The 20,755-nt window shown below is 37.4% G+C and overlaps 1 protein-coding gene across 1 annotated transcript; it reads left to right on the forward strand.

Moving 5' to 3' along the window:
- Window positions 1-1,667: 1,667 nt before the first annotated feature.
- Window positions 1,668-14,148, forward strand: LOC122402016 (protein tyrosine phosphatase domain-containing protein 1-like). The gene is made up of 10 exons (XM_043404509.1): window positions 1,668-1,734; window positions 2,637-2,861; window positions 3,570-3,766; window positions 5,805-5,927; window positions 10,964-11,253; window positions 11,373-11,583; window positions 11,717-11,842; window positions 11,948-12,171; window positions 12,491-12,824; window positions 13,943-14,148. The coding sequence occupies exons 2-10, from the start codon at window positions 2,644-2,646 to the stop codon at window positions 14,128-14,130; spliced, it is 1,911 nt and encodes a 636-aa protein (XP_043260444.1). The 5' UTR covers window positions 1,668-1,734; window positions 2,637-2,643; the 3' UTR covers window positions 14,131-14,148.
- Window positions 14,149-20,755: the final 6,607 nt, after the last annotated feature.

Genomic DNA, 20,755 nt, shown 5'->3' on the forward strand with positions numbered 1-20,755 from the left:
GTGTTTCTTGCCCGAGATACTTAAAATAAAAGACCTCGGTGGAGATGATATTTTACGTATTAACAACGCGCTTACAAGTCATATACAGTTTATTCCGATAGCAAAGAGTTTCAGTTTGAAAATGCCGCGTTCAGCGGACTTCGGTTTACCGCGCATCGCGAAAGATGGCGCGTTCGTCGCGACGGATATCAATGATATTAAATTACGTTTGTGTTAAGAACAATATTATGTTACGAAAAGAAAGTTCCTATGAATAAATATTATTATATATTAGTGCAAACGAGATGTACTTTCATATACGACTGCCATACCGACCTATAAATTGAAATTTTAGCGTCCTCTTCTCATGTATGGCGGTCAGTCGAGGAACTATTCACTGAATTAGTGTGAGCGCGAACAGACTGTAGTTGTGTGCAAATATATGTAAATTGCGCATTACGAATTATTCGCGTTTCTTTGTGTAATTAAAGTTGCAAATAATTTGCATTAATTTTATAGTTCCATTTAGAGTCCAGAACCTAATTTTAAGGATTTACACAGTACAATGTGTAAATAATTTTTTATCAAAACTTTTGTCGATATCATATCAGAAGCAAAATTCCGTGAATTCGCTGACGTTACCGACGTCAATGTGCGGATTAAATTTGATTCTCAGAGTCTATGTATTTGGACCCAGAGCGCGCTGTAAAACTACTAATTTCCGCCATATTCAATTTTACAGCCGATTATCATCGCAACGAACAAATTTTAATGAAAAATTCTTCGATCGATAATCGAATAGAAATGTTCGTCGTCTCTCGTACGCACTCTATGCGTTAGAATTAATAATTACATGTAATCATCGAGGGGAATAGTGTTAACAAATTCAAGAATCTTGTCGTCTGTTTACGTTGTTCAAGCACAGACGAGGTATACGAGTAGACCTTTCACCTAATGTATCTTTTCACTGTCTTATTAGACACTATCGAAATGCAAGTGTTCATTAAAATTGGAACAATTAAGGTACACATTGGTATTCTAATACCAATCGGTAGTCAGAGTTCCTACGTGCATTTCCACATTCCTATTTCGTTCCTAGAAAACATGTGGTGGATCATCTCACTTGTATCGACATTTTATTAGGTTTTTGGTCTATCAGGCAATTCTTCTGCAAATTCTCTCTTTGTTGTTTGCTTCTAACAATGGTCGAATTTCTATCGCTTTTAGAAAACATCCAAATAGGATTCCTCATCAAAGGAGGGTGGTTGGCAGGTCTCAGATATTTAAGATTCCAAGTTTCGTTCTACGAGTAACGAAAGAAAAAGTGCGACGCTGAAATTGGACAGAAATTTGAATATTGCTGGTCACTGAAAAACAGGGGAATGAGTCTTCAAAATGAATAACGGAACGCTTTTGGTTCTTTTATAAGGAAGTATGTGGTATTTTATGCGGGATGGAATGAAACGCGAACGGTGAACTTCACGCAGGCGCAACTAATGCGATAGAACGGTAGATAAAGTAACGTAAGGGTAGAGGAACTAGCAGTCGCTATGCGCTTACCTCAGTACGCAAAGTGCTTTTTTGCATTGATTATTACGATCTGTCGTGCATTCTCTGATAAAGAAAACCGCTGGAAAAAGATTCTGCTGGAACTGTCGAATTCGCCGCTAAAGAAAACGAGGGGAGGAATTTAGGGGAAACTTAAATTTCTACGGTGATGAAATGGGTGAAAAGCGCGTGACAATTTTTACACACGTAAGTGCATCTGGTCTCTGATATATCGCTAAAAAATATAATTACCAAACACGTGAACGTAGAAAAAAAAAGTTTCTTACAATTGTATACGTATACAAGTGTTGTGATTTTTTTTGTGGACACGAATGGCGTTGTGGGATTCAAATTGTGTTTAGTATGAAAAGTCTCTAATCGTTGGATAATTGTCGGAGTAACGAGACCATCGACGGAGTTTTTTCTTTTAATATTGAGAAAATAGATTAGTGTTTGGCGCTATTTGTGAGTTTTTTGAGATAGCGTAATGTTATTAATTTTATATATAACTAGCGTTTTCAAGCATTCTTCGCGTTGTCTTGATGAATCTAATCTATGGTACAGCTTTTACTTGTCCATTTTATTTATTCGTTAGGCTAGAACGTAAGTTAAACAATCATAATATAGCAATTTCAGTGAGAATTTCAGGAAGTCTATTTTAAACGATTAAAAATATAGAAACCAGGTCTTATGCATAAAATAACAATTGTTTTAACCCCTTTAATGTTTGAAAACAATTATACAGATATGACCATTAGTTGCAACTGACGATAAGGTATAAATCGAAAAGTAGATTTTAATAAATATGGTCGATGACTATTGGCAATAATATTAAATCAAATTTCAGAAAAAAGATGTAGATAATGGACACGTAATCTTAAAGTTGTATCGACAATAAATTACAGAGGGTTGATTAATTTTTTGGGGGGAAAATGTTTTATTTTTTCTTATTCTTCCAATTATTGGGGTAGTTACTCTCTTCTCCGATCGCGTTCATTAAGACCTCACAACGTCGTTCGAGAAGGGATAATAAAAATGAAAGGTTTGTCGAAGAAGTGAATGTGTTTTGGGGTAACGTGACGGTTCGTGGATGAACTTTGACCGATCAGTTGCAGAATGGATGTAAGTTCACTGGTACCGGCGGGTCTTCTAGCGGGGCGAGTGGATCTCTTCGAGATCCAGGCTGGTTACAATAAGTTCTCCGAAAATTTGCGAAGGTTCACGCCGCAGGCCATTCAGTGCGCGATATTCTGCGGTGGTTCCAGGTGCAAGTATGAAAATCCAAAAGCTTGGCCACCCGTGCACATGGCGATACAGAACATCTTCTCGCATTGGTAAGGTTCCATTAAACGTTCGTCCTTTGGTCACGAAGATGAGAATATTAAAAGTAAAAAATGAATAAGGCGTATGCCCAATGTGAGGTTTAACACTAAATTCACGGATGTCTGATTCCATATTTAAAATTGCAGAACGCGTAAATATTATTTTTTAACAACTTATGTTGAATTCGATCGATGCAATGGCAAGAATACATATTCTAATTAAAAGAAAAATCGTATTTTAAGGTAATTGTCAACATGAAAGGTATCAATAAATATACGTGCGATCAATACCCGTAAATCTAGTGTTAAAGCATACAAAATAAGAATTGTTGCAGTCTATATCACTGATATAATAAATTATTTTATCGAGCAAATGCGATGTTTCTTGCGTGATTGTGTCAATTTACTAGCTTCTGTGACTAACGTTAAATAGGTACCTGTATTAACCGTATCAAGTAACAGATGAAGATAACATTCATAATCGATATTAAATACTATGATTTCGTTAGAAACAGCTGTTTAGAGACTTGTGAGCGTCAGTGTGTAGATGGAAATAGCGTTTCAACTTCCTTTTATCAATTTTTCATCGCAAATACAGTGATTTCATCCAATGATACAGTGATTTCGCTCGGTTAAATTCAGATTTTTAAATCGTTGAGATTTATAATGATTATTTTTGTTTTTTATGAAAATTTGGAGTAACGATTGATCGTTGTTTAGGGTGACCGACGACGTTCTCGCGATGGCACGACCGAACACCGCGCAGATAGTAAGAAAAGACATAATTGCACAGTTTCAAGGGTGGAGTATAAAAACTATAATAAACCTGCAAACGCCCGGCGAGCATGCGAGCTGCGGCGGCCCACTCGAGGAAAGCGGCTTCACTTACGATCCGAATGTCTTCATGAGAAATGGCAGTAGGTATTTAAATATTAATATATTTAAATATTTGACGATATTATGATACCGTCAATATTAAACTCGATACGTACCTACGAAACTGACAGAATTCCTTACATTCGGGCAATTTTCATGCAGAATTAAACGAAACCCAATTCGTTTATTCAAAAATTCGTTTCGATTACAAAAATTACATGTCTTCTTCGAGTATGCACCAAGAAATATGCGAGGCTTCAAAACTGTTAACAGAATTTAGGAAAAGTATTCCATATAGAAGCTTCTATTATATGTAGTTTAGGGATAAAATTTATTTCAGAACCGTTTGACTCATTTTGTGCAAAAATTGAAGGTAAATTGGAAATTGAACTATCTATTCTAAGAATGTTAGTGATAGTGGTGACAAAAAAATTTTGATATAAATAAACGAAGACAAAAAGGGGGGCTTTGAATGGAATTAAATGCTGTGAATTATTGTCAGGGGCTCCATATATTGTTTGGTTTCCCATTAAACAAATTTTAATGGAAGATTCTAGAGGCCAAAATAAGACGAAAATCAAGAATATCAATTTTTTGATTGTTGTTAATAAAATTAAATTAAAAAAACTTCAACTCATTCACGGAAAAATTATTTCCGGTTGTGGGGGTCAATTGCAATCATTTTTGGTCAATAGACATACTGCCGAAATCCTACGCATTTTCGAGAAAAAAATTCGAGAAGGTATGAAATTTGTCGGCTAAAAAAATAATTTCAAATAGTTCTGGAAAAATTATTTTTGACTGCGGGGGTCAAATACAATCATTTTTGGTCGGTAGACATACCCCCGAAATCCTACAGATTTTCGAGAAAAAAATTCGAGAAGGTGTGAAATTTTTCAGCGAAATTAAAAAATTTCAAATCATTCCGATAAAATTATTTCGGTTCCGGGGGTAAAATACAATCATTTTTGGTCAATAGAGATATCCCTAAAATCCTAACCATTTTCGCGAAAAAAATTCCTAATCGAAAATGGCCCGAAAAATGCGAATCTTTAAAATGTCATAACTTCTGAACGGATTGGACGATTTTAAAGTTTCAAGCGGCAAACAACGCGTATTTTAGTGAAGAATATGTAAAAATTCTAATAATATTGAAAAAGTTGTTCCTTGACCCCGTAAAATGAGAAAAACCACATAAAAATGGTCCAATTTTCAAACAGCCATAACTCCTACAATAGCGAACATATTTCAATGAAACTTTTCCCTGAACTAGAGCTCATGGGTTCCTACAAAAAAGTGTTAGACAACTTTTCTATAGAGCGTCGAACAAATTTATTAAAAATGAAAAACGAATTTCTAAGAAAAATCGACAGCCTAAATTTTTCGGCGAAAAAAAAAATGTCGAATCTTTCTAAAAAAATTATTTTTAGTTGTGAGGGTCAATTACAATAATTTTTGGTGAATAGACATACCCCCGTAATCCTACGCACTTTCGAGAAAAAAATTCAGAAATGTGGACAAATTTTTCGGCGAAAAAAAAATTCAAAATCGCGTTAGAAAAATTATTTTCGGTTGCGGGGGTCAATTACAATCAATTTTGGTGAATAGACATACCCCCGAAATTCTGCGCATTTTCGAGAAAAAAAATTCTGTGTGGGCTAAACTTTGAACGTTAATAACTTTTTAACGAACCCTCTGTCAACAAATTGGTATTCTTAATTTTCGTCTTATTTTTGTCTCTAGAATCTTCCATTAAAATTTTTCCCAGGGTTGACCTAACACCCTGTATGTATAATAATTAAAATTCGTAAATTCAGTATTAAGGGTGATACGAAATGGAGCGGTGGAGAAAATCAGGGGTAGTTTGTCTCGACGGAGTCGCCTAATAGCGCCAGGAAACCCGATTCCGCGAATCAGATCGAAGAAGCTCTTAGCATAACATGCAATGCAGCAAAACCTCCGTGTATCTATGCGGAGGAAACAAAAGTTTCGCGAAACGCGAGCCGTGCTTGTCCCTTCGTGGTCGGATAGTCGGCCCAAGGTCTCTGGTAGAACGCTATGCCACGAATTTTGTTGCAGTTTACTATTACAATTTCGCGCTGAAGGACTATGGGGACGCGACGATGGGCAAACTTCTGGATATGGTCAAGGTCGTGGCCTTCGCCGTGCAGGAAGGAAGAGTAGCAATCCACTGTCACGCTGGTAAATCGACTTCTTTTTACATCCGATCGATCCATCGACCCGATTCCCCGCTCCATTTTTCACCTTCTATTAGCTGTTCGCGTTAATGGCGATCGTGCACGAGGTTTATCCAGATTTTTTAAACAGATTCTCTCTAGAAACTCTAAATATTCTAAAATTCCTGGATAATTCCTTTGCAATTTGGGGAATTTTAAGAATCGTATATTGCAAGCAGGATTTAGAAATTGGTTCACACGCTTGTGGAACTAAAAGTTTGTGCCCTTGATAACACAGGCCTGTAGCAATTAGGAATAATATATTAAATTAATTGGTGGTACGTTTCCATTGTTATTACTAACATTTTTATACTATCCTGAAACTTTAAATATTTTTTGAATGTGCTTTCAAATTACTCAATTTAAATACAAGCTTATGGGAAAAGCTTTTTTATAAATCTTTTTAGAATCAAGCTTTAATAAATACAGTTCTTTTTTTAAATTTGTAATCGTTCTGAAATTTAGGACTTGTTTTCTAAGCATTTTCAAAAATCATATTTTCCACCCCTTCTTTACCATGATTACATCTCGAGATATATACGTGAAACCATTTTTTAACATCTTCGTAAACATCTGTGGAATTAAATCATTTCGTTCGTTCTCTTTAAGCTCATCTCGCTGTAACTATACTTCTTTTTACGGAAAGTGAATTCCTGCACGAAGGGGGTACTTTTTAGACCATTTCCATCGTGCTCACAATCGTTGGTGGAATCTATAAAATTGTTACAAAGAGTAATTCCTATTCCTGTAGCGGCGATGCTATCGTTGCAACGTGGATGCACTCAATTTCTCTTATCGGGGGATTGTAAACGAACCTTTTAATTTAAGAAAATAGTTATCTGTGCTTTCACGGTCTTTACCTCCGCGTGCCAACTTATCAGCAATTTGTAACCTTTAAGGTTATCGATTCAAGGGAATGTGTGAAACACGTTCAACCGGCGCGATACCATTTTGGTGCATTGCGTGCAGCTGGACGGGGCGTCAACGGGGGTGCATCTAAATTTTTGCATTCGTTATGCATACCATCCCCCTTGAACTTTGGATCGACAGCCACGGTCGCAAAAATTGCAACTGTACGATGCAAATTGGGCGTAACATGTAATCGTAAAAAAAGTGTATTATTTCGCTAATTTCTTTATGATTTTTCTATTAAACGAACGTTTCTTTGCTACATAAGAACAGGTAATTTCTGAAAATATACAGAGAGTGGCTCACGAAAGTGTTTAAACACATGTTATGTTTTCAAGATACTGTAACTATTGTTTCAGTATTGTAGGAGAAGAGGGGGCAAGATGTTCAGGAAAAATTACTGCAGATTTCTGAACAATTCTGGATGTTACTGTGTAATTACTCTAAGAATTAACTCCTTGAAAATGATCGGTTTTCTTTGTTAGATTCGTTTCCAAATCGATGTTAGAATATCCAATCCTGATAACACTGTCTAAAATATGAAACGTTTAGACACATATCGATTTACCATGACATACACTGTATTCAATGCCAAGATGGCATGCTACACGAAGGAGAAAAATGTCCATCGTGTTGGTAACTACGCGCGACAGCTTTATTTCCGATTCGTGTACGGTATAAACGCAATGTGTTTGCACCTTGGAAAGGAGGAAAATGAGTTTCCATGCATGTTATTAATATGAAATCTTAAATCTGTGTGTTTGTGATTCCCCTACGAGCCCTACTGTATTCGTTAAATTCGAAGGAAATTTTGTTTGTGTGCTTCTATGGGCTTCGAAGTATAGTATAGGCTATTAATTTTGTGGAAATGTTTGCTATGAAGCAGAGACTGTAAAGCCTTGAACGAGTTCAGGTTTAGGGTTCTCTATCAAATGATTCTATAAAACTCTAATGCACGATTTAAGATCTATGTAATGTACAATTCAACTTCGTTTCAGTTATGACAAATGTCTGTATAAAATTTGAAAAAATCCCTAATTTGTCTAATAAACTCCAAGTTTTAGTCTATAGGAACAGTAATAAATAGCTTGGGCGGAAAGTAGTTTTCCATGACGAATTTTCTAATTGACGGAAAGCGTGCTCGCCAACTATAATCGTACCCGGTTCTGAATTCCTCGGGGGAGTTTATCTGCACGAAAAATAGATGACAGAAGATAACAAATTGGGGCGAAACGCTGTTCCCTTTTACGAATCGTGACCGTTCGCGAAAACATTCAACTAGGGAAGTTACGAGCAACGCAGGAACGATTCGAAGAGCAACATAAATTATACAAATAAACGTTGCATGAGGTTCAGAAACCTCGATGTAAACCTAGCACGATCCAAGGGGGTATTATGGTCTTTTAGATTCGTTGTGGTTCCATTCTCTTGCAATCTAGAATCTTTGAAGTGTATAAAATTTTTCTTTAATATTCGTGAAAATAGGTACAAAAGATTTTTCGAATTTTGTTGATGGGATCTAGATTCCAAATAACAAAATCATAGAAACTTTCTTACATTCACACTAGATGCTTTAAATGCATTTTTTCGACGAGATTGCCGTGATTTACCAAAAATTAACGAACAGACACACTTGAATTAAATAAATAAATTCAATGATTTTTTAAACCGTTAAATGGGGAAATGTTTGCCAAAAAAGGAATCGACGCATTTATTTCAAAATGCTGTCGTTTTGTCAATTTCTTATAGTTCGAGCTACAACCATACGTAGTTTAATAATTTCTTCCATTTTTGGGATTTGGTATACTAATGGTAGACTCTTCCAACCTGGATAATAGTTTCTTTTTACCACGATTAAGTTAGCAACCTATATCTCTGCAACTATTACGTATTTGTAAATAAAAAAAATTGTACACCTTGGAAAGATAGGCGCAAACAACTGTGCAAATCGTCAAACCGATATCTCGAATAGTTTTTCTTGTATAAAATTCCAAGTCCAGGCCAGGATACTTCTTAATCGATTCGTTTTTCAATAACAGGGGCCTTCGAGTCATGCATACTTAACGATCGCAAAAATTACGTTTTACTAGCATTCGCAGGGGTTTGTATTCGGCAATCAATCCCACGATATGCACTTTACGAACCGTATCATTACCTACACGAAGGCGTTCCTCCATCCACAGGGAGCAAAACATAATAGTTTCTCCAGTCCAGTGGTTTCCAAACGGTTTCAGATCTACCGCCATCGCTTCTAAGGAACATAGAAACTCTGGAGTTTGTAGCAAAAAACAAATTTTCTCACAATTTATTTATTTATTCACGCAGTCGATGGCGAATTTAAATGCCATTTAAAAGAAATTAATTTCCTTTGATTATTCTACTAGTTTTAGACAACTAAACAATTTCTCCAATCTTTACACACTTTTCTTTCAATATTTTAATCCATGTCTGCCAAATTTCGAAGGTCCTTTAAAATTTTGACTCGAAATTATTTTCCAAGTTAAATCATATTTTCTCAAATGGCATTTCGATTGCATGTAGCACTGCTTCGTTGCGGGTAGGATCTTGGGAAATTCGTAGGAGGCGTGAAAAGGAAAGGAGGATTGTACATATAGCAACCAAGATGTCGGTCGAGCGCTTGTGAGAGCGCGATCCCTCTGGTGGCGAGCGTGGGAGGCGACGCCGCATGCATAAAAATACTTTCTTTCCAAGAAACAATTAGTAGAGAATATATTAATAATAGACAAATTTCGTTTGCATTCTTTTTAGATTATAAAACCATCCATTTAGGGTTTCCATCCCCCGTTTCTCCCACTTTGAGAAACACTGTCTCATTTCAGAACGCTCAGCGATCGAAATGATTAATTTTCTCCAGTTTCCTCGGCGCGAGCACGAAACACCGACGTCCATCACCATAAATAGTTGTACGAATCCTTGGTCGCGGTTGACAACGGGGACGATTTGATCGAATTTCGGAAATTCCGCGCGAGCCTCGCGTGCACGCTTCGCGAGTTAATTACTGAGCCGCGGAAGCGTGTTTGCTAACCGAAACGGTTCACGCGCGGAATGGACGCCGCGGTAATGTGGGATCGTTCGCTGGATACGTCGTAGATCTTGGTAATTCCGGAACTGCGTCGATCACGATTACCGATTCCGCCTCCGGATTCACGGTTCCGGCGCGAGCAATTTATTTCTCGAATTAGCCGCGATCGATGCGCCGCAGATTAGCCGCGAATAAATATATCAATGTCTGCGTCACGCTAGTCGATAAGTCATAACTCTGCCAGCTTTCGAATACTCGCCCAGTAATTGTAGTCAACTTCCTTCTCCTTGGGACAGCAGGCAATTATGCCAAGGCTGCATTCGAGTATTACGTACCTCCTCGAGTTCATTCCTTTTTCATTCGTTTCCACCCCTGAAATCAGTTATCTTCGCGTTCCTCCAATCGACGTTTAGTTTGGGTTTATTTGGATCTATGCAAACTGTTTCTTTCACAATCCTGAGGTTTTGTGTTTTGATAAATATAATTTTACAGCGAGCTGTTTCTCGATAACAAGTAGAAGTAATAAAATTCAGATTCGGGTCGAAATGAACCCGAAGTTCGACGTTCGACGTTCGGTAGCGCAGAATGTTGCAAGCTATTTCTGTATTTCTGACCATACAGAGAATTTGCTTAATTTATTTTTTAAATATATTTTGAAATTTTCTTTATTATCCTTTGTTTAGCTGTTTCTCGATAACAAGTAGAAGTAATAAAATTCAGATTTGGGTCGAAATGAACCCGAAGTTCGACGTTCGATAGCTCAGAATATTGCAAGCTATTTCTGTATTTCTCACCGTACAGAGAATTTGCTTAAATTATTTTTTAAATATATTTTGAAAACTTTCTTTATTAAATTTCATTTTTATAGAATTTATATTTACACCTAGACAGCAAAGTTCAGTGAATAAGGAAAAGCTCGTTAGATCGTAGAAAGTTTCCAACTTCCGTTCGTTTGATTTTGATCTTGCATAGTGTTACGACTCGAGGATTCGTAGAATCGTCCCAATTAATCACGAGTTGTGTGTCAGAATTGTATTTTATTTCTTCAGGATTAGGCAGAACCGGGGTTCTGATTGCGTGCTACCTCGTTTACAGTCTTCGTGTGCGCGCGAACGACGCCATAAGATTCGTTCGCATGAAACGACCATCGGCGATACAGACACGAGGACAGATACTCTGCATTCAGGAATTCGAGCATTTCGTTCTTCCACAGATGATAGTTTTCCCTTTGACCAGCACGATAGGCGATCGCAAGCCTTGCAGCCTTCAGTCGCATTTGAGGAAACAGCAAACCGTCCTGCACGGATACGAGCAACGGACCTTCAAACACATTCCAAAGGTCCATTGACAAAATTAAGTAACATTCTATCGATCAGTTGTTGGTTTATATTATACAACATACGTATAGAACGAACAGTTTATTATCTCTCGTTAAGTGGACGATCGATTGTTTTTCAGATCGTCTTCACTATTTGCGAGCGAATCCTTCAGCTCTGCGACTGTCAGGACGACAATTCGCCGTGCGAGATCCAATACACGGTCTCCACCACCCCGTTCACGAATAAATTTATATCACACGTTTTGGAAAAATTACGCGACAGCAAGGCAAACATAAGGCATTCGTATTCGTGGGCAGAATCACTTGCAGATTCGTCTTTCGACTGTTCAAGTAAGATGTTCCGAAAATAAAATGAAAGTATAATTCCATTGTGCAAGTGCCTTGGAGCAACAATTCTGAACAAATTGAGAATAATGATAACCTAAAGTACAAAATTAATTCGACTTCTTTTCACGTCAATCAGCCTCCACAAAAGCTTGTGCAAGTGGTAGCCAAGCATCCTCTAGAGACACTTCCGACGACATTGGACGATTAAGCGACTTGTACTGCACTTCTCCGGATACTCCATCTTGCGATTCCACATACCCAGGTATAGCGATCTGCAAAATAATTAGGGTACACGTCTCCATGTTTTGGTCTTCCTGCAAGTCGATGGAACTAGGGAAGATAACGTGGAAAATGATGTGTGTCGCAGGTTTAGATGACAGTTGCGTGGACGACGTTCTCGGTGACGGGATCCACGGCCAGGATCTCGTCGACAATGATTGCTACAAGGAGATTCAGTCGCACATGGACTTGAAGGTTGCTGCTCAGAACGCAGCCTTCGAAACTGTGAACACCGACGAGGCGATCAGAGCTCTGATCAAAGACAACGCGATGTTGCCTGAGAAGACCAGGAAAAGCTTACAGGAATATCAGGTGAAGAGAATAAGATTTAGAAATTAAATTTTTAAAAATGTAAATCGTGTAAGTCGTGGTAGACAAGACATATTACATATTTTTGTTGAAGTGAACATCAAAAAATTCATTGTACGTATACTATAAGAAAAGTCGTGAACTTAAGTGGTGCTAAAATAACATTACATGTTACAAACTTGAAACGAAATTTGAAAAACGGTCTAATGGTGATAGGTTTAGTGTTAAGATAGCTAAAAAATGTATGTAATTTAAAAAACAATTATGATACGTTGGATACATGTTACAAGGAGTCAGTGCAAGTAGAACGTGCCTTTTCTAGGTGGATCTGAATCACAGGTCCACAGCCTGGCAGCGACTCCAAATGGAAACCGACATGGGCGTTTTGTGCGGATTGCTCTTCGAGTGGTTGGAGACGCTGAAGCGTCCCTTGTTGGACGTAGATAGCCTAAGTTACATCGTGGCGTGGGGTTCCAAGCCCCAACGATGCCTCGAGAAACTGTCCGTTTGCAACAGATACCTCCTGGAGTATCTGCTACGATTTGTGAATCGACTCAGGCCGATGACAGCCGAAAGCCAGAGCCTGATAACGAAACGGTTCATGGCTGCTCTCACGCAGCAAAGTATCTGGATCAAGAGTTCCTTCTATCCTTCCAGTAAGTTCGTGTAAAGATAGTTTCGATTTCCCGATGAATTATTGCTTGAGGCAGAAGTGTTTAACTCCCTCACTGTAATTTGTATCGCTCGAGGATACTGTAGAGTCTCGACATGTGGTTAAATTCTATTACGCTCGTGGATACCTGTTCTTCGATCGTTGTATGTTTGTTGGAGGTACAAACATCGTCTGGATCAGTGATTCTTAACCCGGGGTCCACGAACCCCCACATTACGATAGTTATTAGTGCGGATCTTCATGCAAATTCATATTTTTATTAATAAAATTAATGAAATTGGAGCTTTGTAGAGGGTTGTCTCAACCCCTAGATATAATAATTCGTACCTTACTTTAAGTATTTCTTATATTCTTGCATACTAACTAAATTCTGTAGTTTTTTGAAAATTAAAATTTCCCATAAATGCATAAACATCCGCAGTCTAGTTATTAGATTAACATAAATCTTTCGATTCAACGCCCTGAACTCACCATCGTATTATCTACAAAGAAATTAGAACTTTTCATCTTCTGGGGGTGGTTAAGATGGGTGGAATTGAAAATGTTTCTTGGCTTTCTCAGAAGCAGCTAGAAGCAGCCATTTTTTTTTTTTTTAGAAAGGTAACATTCTGTTCTTTAAAATGTGATCAAACTGAACATCGTGCCCTGCTGAATTCATAATCAAAAAATAAAATGAACATATTCGATCAAATATGATTTAATTAAATTGGAATTCTATTTTGAAATGCCCGTTTTTAGTATTTCTTTTTTTCGTGGAGGGTCATGGGTGATTAGTTTGTTGCAAAAGGGGGTCGTGATTGGAGAAAGGTTAGGAAACATTGGTGCAGACAATTATCGTACTTCTCCGTTGCTCGCCATCGCGCACAGCATGCGTTCGCCGGAAATATCGATTCGCGGGTCACGCTACTTCGTTCTATTTATATTATTAATAATTGTAGCCAGCACGTGGCGATACGATACATAACGTATCCCGATATCGCGATTGCCATCTTCGTCCTCGTTTTCGATTCTCAATTATTCACGTAGCAATTAGCGGATGATCGGTGGACGTCGCGCGTGGTTGATCGTATTGTTCTCGTGTTAATTTCGGTTCCGTTGCAGACAAAAATTTCCATAAGTTGCGACGGGGAACCGCGGCGAAGCTCAATGAATTTTTCATCAGATTGTTGAACCTGATAGAGGAGGTCAACGTGCAGGAAATGGAGAAGCCCGCCTTGTTGTCCAAGTGGGAATTGGTGTCCAATCAGTTGCGGCAAATAGAAACTCAAAGGGGCGAAATGCCGATTTGAATCGACGCTGATAACGAGAGGAACGCGAACGAGAATATCGAGCGCGACGTTTAGGACGCCCGTGGAAATCGGAACGTTCGAAGTGGGTCTGGTCGTAGCTCGCAATCGATGTATAATATTTATTTTTACAATGGAAACAGTCGATCATGCTCGGAATAAATGCATACGTTACAAATTATGGTAAACCAGTCGAATAAACGAGAGCATTTTAGTAGCAACATAACACGTTGTTTCTTTTATTCACGAGTTTTCGTGATAGCCTGTAGTACAAATGAGATGAGCATCTCGTTAAAGCATGTTTGCTTTCATTTTTATCGTTAGAAACGCTGCTAAATTATTTATACGATTGGACACGATATCGTGGACAGAATCGACTGTCCGGTCTACTGTTTTATACCTCATCTGTGGCTATATCTGTGACTATGTCGTTTGGACAGTGGCGTAGCTAGACTTTGCGTCAACTTGACTTTCTTAAGAATATGATAAGTATAAAATATTCTTAAACGAAAGGGGGCAACGACGCGCGAAGAAAGTAAACAAATTAGGAGCATATTTACTATACAATTATTTTTTTCATTTTTCTCTTAGCAAAATAAACGGAGCATTCGAAGTTTCTTTCATCTGTCAATTATCGTTCAGTAAATTATCGATAGTAAAATCAAAATCGAATTTAAAAGAAAAATTTTCCTGCGACATTAACAAATTTCAAATCATTCTGATAGAATTATTTCGGTTGCGGGGGTCAATTACAATTATTTTTGGTGAATACACATACCCCCCGAAATCCTACCCACTTTTGAGAAAAAGTTCTTGACCGAAAATATAATGTGTGTAATTTCATTTTCTGCCTCACTTCCCCTTGTGTTCATTTCTGTAACTTTACACACATTAATGCATGACCATTTTGTATATGAGTTCTGGCGTTTCGTGTAGCTTCGTGGATTCGAGAAAGGCGGCGAATGTGAGTCTATCCTTCTTGCTCTCAACACAGCTGAAATTCGTTCTCGCATAATCTCGAGCCGAGATTTTCGACTGCCCAGGCATTTTTGACTTTCCGACCTATGTAGGCGTATACATATAAGCAAAAACGATAATGAAACAAAAATTTCAAAAATTTTTTTACGGAAATAGACGTTTTAGGACCCCCTGATCATATTTTAACTATTAAAAAAAAGACATTTTTTTACTATGCTAATGGACGTGCGTTCATATATTTATACTATTAATACAATTCAGTCTGAACAACCAAATGAATTTCAATATTATTTTAAATTTTTAAATCTGAAAAATTTTTAAATACTGTTCTATTTGTCCTCTTTGTTTAAAAAAATTTTAAAAAACGCTGACTCATAAAAATCAATCATACGAAAATGAATGGAAGTTGAGACCGCCCCTATTGAAAATGAAAGGCTGGAAAATTTTTCTTCTTTCAATGAAGAAAACTCTTTTGCTTAATCTTTTTCGAAGGCGAAGGCAAAACAGTCGATTTCGCCACGACAACAATGGTTGGACGCGACGCGTGGACATTCCCCCGAAATAGGGGATCGGCTTTTGTTTTCCAGAAACGCTAGCGACAATGTATTTTCCAAGAGAGTCGAATGTAAGGACCACTGAAGGACGCTCAGTCTACGATACATTTATGACAGAGTTTTGGGGTGCATATGGCCTAAAGAGCGAATGAGACTAAACAGGCCTGGCAACGGGTGACGCGATAGCGGACGACCGCGTTGGGTCTCCAGCTAGCGCGTGTCCAGGCATTGATTGTTTATGAATAGAGAGAGAGTAGTTAAAAGAGGCAGACGACCTGACGTCGTACTGCTGGAAAAAATAAAGACTTTGTCCTGAAGGATCTGGCCACGGAGTGGGGAAGGCGCGGGACCTTCCGGTAAGAGCACTGTGAGGAACGGCACAGGACTTACCCCAGAACCGTCATAGGCAAAATTTCTAACATACAGGCATGTCTCTATAAATTTCAAATCCATTAATCAATATGAATTTGTGATATCATGTCAGCCAATTTCGAAAATATGGTTTCGAGAAAAACTCATTTAAAATTTCTGGTATGATTATTAACCGTTGGGTACTCTTCCCTCTAAATGGCTATAACTTTGTTATTTTTACGAATTTTAATGAGTCTACGTTTATTATAATTGCTAAATGAAGAGGACGAGTTCCGAGTCAAAGATCAGTTGCGGGGTTTTAAAAAAGGACAGATTTGCAGTTTTGTTCTCATTAATGTTTGTAGCGTGTTTGCGAGGGATGTGTCCGATATATACATATGTATATAATCAATTCATTTTCCTTCAATAATTCTCCATTGCAAAAATTCTACAGTATTCTTACATTTTTTTATATTTTAAAATTTTCCCATGTTATTAGAAAGTAGATATACGACGAAAGTTATACAATTTATAGTTCCTAGCATGTATAACATGTATATGTATATGTATAACGCATGGTCGCTTCGTATGGAAAGTCAATGAATCTTCAAAAAGCGCCCAGGTCCGATTTCGAGAAATGTAAGGTCTGTCAGTCACGATGGCTTTTGTCGTTTACTGACGATTCGAACGGTTGGCGATGCCAGGCTTGCTTTCGAGAAATGTAAACGACGTCAGCGATGCAAGAGCGAGAAGGAAAGCGAGTATCAGCCTGTTCTTCTCGGCTCTTCCGAAACTCAACGAGCTCACGTACACGCAATTGGGCATAGTTGCGAAAGTGAGGAATGAGAAGTTTCCGGGGCCCCGATGTACAGTCTGATTAAACTGATTTCGAGTCGCAAATACGTTTCTGCCGAGTTATTTTTTTAATAAATGATGTATTACAATTTAAAATAAAAAATAGAGAATTTGCGGTGTACGTATCAATGAAATACATCCTTATGAATTTTAATAATCTTGAAATTTTTAATTGATTTCTCGAATGAAATTAATCGATTAATGTCCAATGATGGACCCTACAGCTTTAATTCCGTTAAAAAATAATAAAATTTATGTAATTGTATTTTCTGTCTCACTTCCTCTTGTGTTAATTTCTGAATCTGTTGATAACGTTGCGAGTGACACGAAAATGGTAATGGGGTCCCGGGACCCCAGAAACTCCGGCCGAAAAATTACATTACGTGAAAGCACAGACGAGATATATGAATAGACCTTTCACCTTATGGACTTTCGCGGCCGAATCTGACTGCCATACCGACCTGAAAATTCGGAGGTGATTTTAGCGGCCTCTTCTCATGGATGGCGGTTAGTTGAGAAACTAGGCACTGAATTAGTATTGATGGGCAGCCAGCTGAGTGGGTACGTAAATACATGTGAGTTGATTATGGGAGGGATTGGAAAAGACAGTGGAGTATTATCAGACGGCAGACCCGTGCCCAAAGGGAACTGCCCCACCACTCACACACACTAATGCCAACCACCTTGTATATGAGTTCTGGCGTTTCGTATAGCTTCGTAGATTCGAGAAAGGCGGCGAATGTCAGTCTATCCTTCTTGCTCTCAACACAGCTGAAATTCGATCTCGCATATTCACGAGCCGAGATTCTCGACTGCCTAGGCATTTTTGACTTTCCGACCTGTGTAGGCATATACAATGTATAAGCAATATACCATAATGAAGAAAAAATTACAAAAATTTGTTTTCACGGAAATACACGTTTTAAAACGATAATATTTTATGAACATATTTTAACCCTTTGCACTCGGTCGTCCCCTCTGAGGGGACATGAAAGTTTATTAGTGATTAAGGAGAATGAACTGATTTCACCGCAATTTTTTAAGAAACACATGTTTTCCTGTACTTTCCTATTAAAATGGGAAATATTCTATTAAAATGAGAAATATATCAGCCGTTTTTAGGTTGGGAGTGGAAGGATTGTCGATGATGGTCAGAGGCGTATGGTCGGATTCAAACACGTGGACAATAAACGTAACTATATAAACTATATTATTTAATGTTTACTAAAATTATTTAACATAAAGAACATAAAACGTAAACGTAAAAAACTATAAACGTAAAATCGAAACTTCATTCAAAGTCGAACCATTCCTATTGCTATCTTCGTTATAATCTAAATAAATTAACGTTCTTTGTCGGACAATAGAATGAATAATAAGCTACATATTCCAAATGTAGGCCAAAGAAACCGGGACTGCATTATTTGTTCCGACAGGAAAACACCAGGAGAAAGACGTCAAACAACATTTTATTGTGAAACATGTATAAATCAACCTGCTATGTATATTGAGAATTGTTTCAGAATTTACCATACCATAGAAAATTATGAGAAATAAATTTTTATTTTGTATTGTAAATATGTGTTCTTCAATGTCCATAAATACATATAAACCAAATTTCAACACAATGCCTTACTTGGTTCCAAAGTTGTACCATATAATATCACAAATATCGCTGTTACTACAATGAATTCTATCTACACTTACGTGCCTGTTATATACAGGGTGTTCGGCCACCTCTAGCAAAAATTTTAATGAGCTATAGTAGAGGCCAAAATAAGACGAAAATCAAGAATACTAATTTGTTGGTGGAAGCTTCGTTAAAAAGTTATTAACGTTTAAAGTGCCGCTCTTACTGAATTTTTTTCTCGAAAATGCGCAAGATTTCGGGGGTATGTCTATTCACCAAAAATGACTGTAACTGAACCCTACAACCGAAAATAATTTTTCCACAACGATTTGCAATTTTTTAATTTTCTCGAATAATTTCACACCTTCTCTATTTTTTTTCTCGAAAGTGGGCAGGATTTCGTGGGTATGTCTAATGACAAAAACTGATTGTAATTGACCCCCGCAACCGAAAATAATTTTTCCACAACGATTTGCAATTTTTTTTCTCCGTTGAAAAATTTAGGCACCTAATTGGATTTTCAGTAAGGAATTTTTTTCTCGAAAGTGCGTACGATTTCGGAGGTATGTGTAATGATAAAAAATGATTGTAATTGATCCCCGCAACCGAAAATAATTTTTTTAAAACGATTTGAAAAATTTTTTTTCGCCGAAAAATTTCAGCACCTACTCGATTTTTTTTCTCGAAAGTAGATAGGATTTCGGAGGTATGTGTACTCACCAAAAATGATTGTAGTTGACCCCCGCAACCGAAAATAATTTTTCCAGAACGATTTGAAATTTTTGAATTTAATTGTTAATAACTTTTTAACGAAGCTTCCATCAACAAATTAGTATTCTTGATTTTCGTCTTATTTTGGCCTCTACTATCGCTCATTAAAATTTTTGCTAGAGGTGGCCGAACACCCTGTATATACGACTCGCCGATTGTTTATTGTTTCTATAGATACATCGAGGCGGCCGGCAATGAATGCGTATAACAGCTGTGCTTAAAAACTCGATTTGTGTAGCCGGCCGCCTAACGGCGGCCACGCATTCATTTTCTATTTCAATTTTCTTTATTGATATTATCAGAAGTGGGAAAGATTTCAGCCATTATTTCGACAAATTTAATTATTAGATCATTAGCATGATATTGTCGACGGAAGAAGAATTCACCTAAATAGCCTACATAATGTATTTGGCGAGTTCCATACTTCAGAATATTCGAACCTTTGACAACAATGCAGAACTAGATTTAGCTCGACACATTATACATTATTTGTCGTCGGTTGTCATGCCGACCAATACAAACAAGAGAAAAAAGCAACGATCGTGGACTGATGCAATACAGAGCCACAGATATGCACATATAGACAGAATTCATTGTAGTAGTAGCGATCTTTTTGAAGAAAAATCTCGGAAACTAAGGCCAAGCGGCGGTTATATGTATAGGAAAAAGTTGCTCAAAATGTTGATTTCTACAACATATTCAAAAATCATCGAAATCGGTGAGACCCGGCCTTTTCTAAATAGTTACCTCATTTTCTTTCAATAATTCTCCATTGCAAAAATTCTACAGTATTCTTACATTTTTTTATATTTTAAAATTTTCCCATGTTATTAGAAAGTAGATATACGACGAAAGTTATACAACTTATAGTTCCTAGCATGTATAACATGTATATGTATATAACGCATGGTCGCTTCGTATGGAAAGTCAATGAATCTTCAAAAAGCGCCCAGGTCCGATTTCGAGAAATGTAAGGTCTGTCGGTCACGATGGCTTTTGTCGTTTACTGACGATTCGAACGGTTGGCGATGCCAGGCTTGCTTTCGAGAAATGTAAACGACGTCAGCGATGCAAGAGCGAGAAGGAAAGCGAGTATCAGCCTGTTCTTCTCGGCTCTTCCGAAACTCAACGAGCTCACGTACACGCAATTGGGCATAGTTGCGAAAGCGAGGAATGAGGAGTTTCCGGGGCCCCGATGCACAGTCTGATTAAACTGATTTCGAGTCGCAAATACGTTTCTGCCGAGTTATTTTTTTAATAAATGATGTATTACAATTTAAAATAAAAAATAGAGAATTTGCGGTGTACGTATCAATGAAATACATCCTTATGAATTTTAATAATCTTGAAATTTTTAATTGATTTCTCGAATGAAATTAATCGATTAATGTCCAATGATGGACCCTACAGCTTTAATTCCGTTAAAAAATAATAAAATTTATGTAATTGTATTTTCTGTCTCACTTCCTCTTGTGTTAATTTCTGAATC

Source organism: Colletes gigas, unplaced genomic scaffold (assembly GCF_013123115.1).
Source record: "Colletes gigas isolate AHSC1104 unplaced genomic scaffold, ASM1312311v1 Colletes_gigas_Sc00031, whole genome shotgun sequence".
NCBI classification, from domain to species: Eukaryota; Metazoa; Arthropoda; class Insecta; order Hymenoptera; family Colletidae; genus Colletes; species Colletes gigas.

Coding starts and splice junctions, on each gene's coding strand:
- LOC122402016 (XM_043404509.1), top strand. CDS start 2,644: ATGGATGTAAGTTCACTGGTACCGGCGGGTCTTCTAGCGGGGCGAGTG. Junction 11,843..11,947: donor TTGCGATTCCACATACCCAG/GTATAGCGATCT, acceptor TGTGTGTCGCAG/GTTTAGATGACAGTTGCGTG. Junction 12,172..12,490: donor AAAGCTTACAGGAATATCAG/GTGAAGAGAATA, acceptor TGCCTTTTCTAG/GTGGATCTGAATCACAGGTC.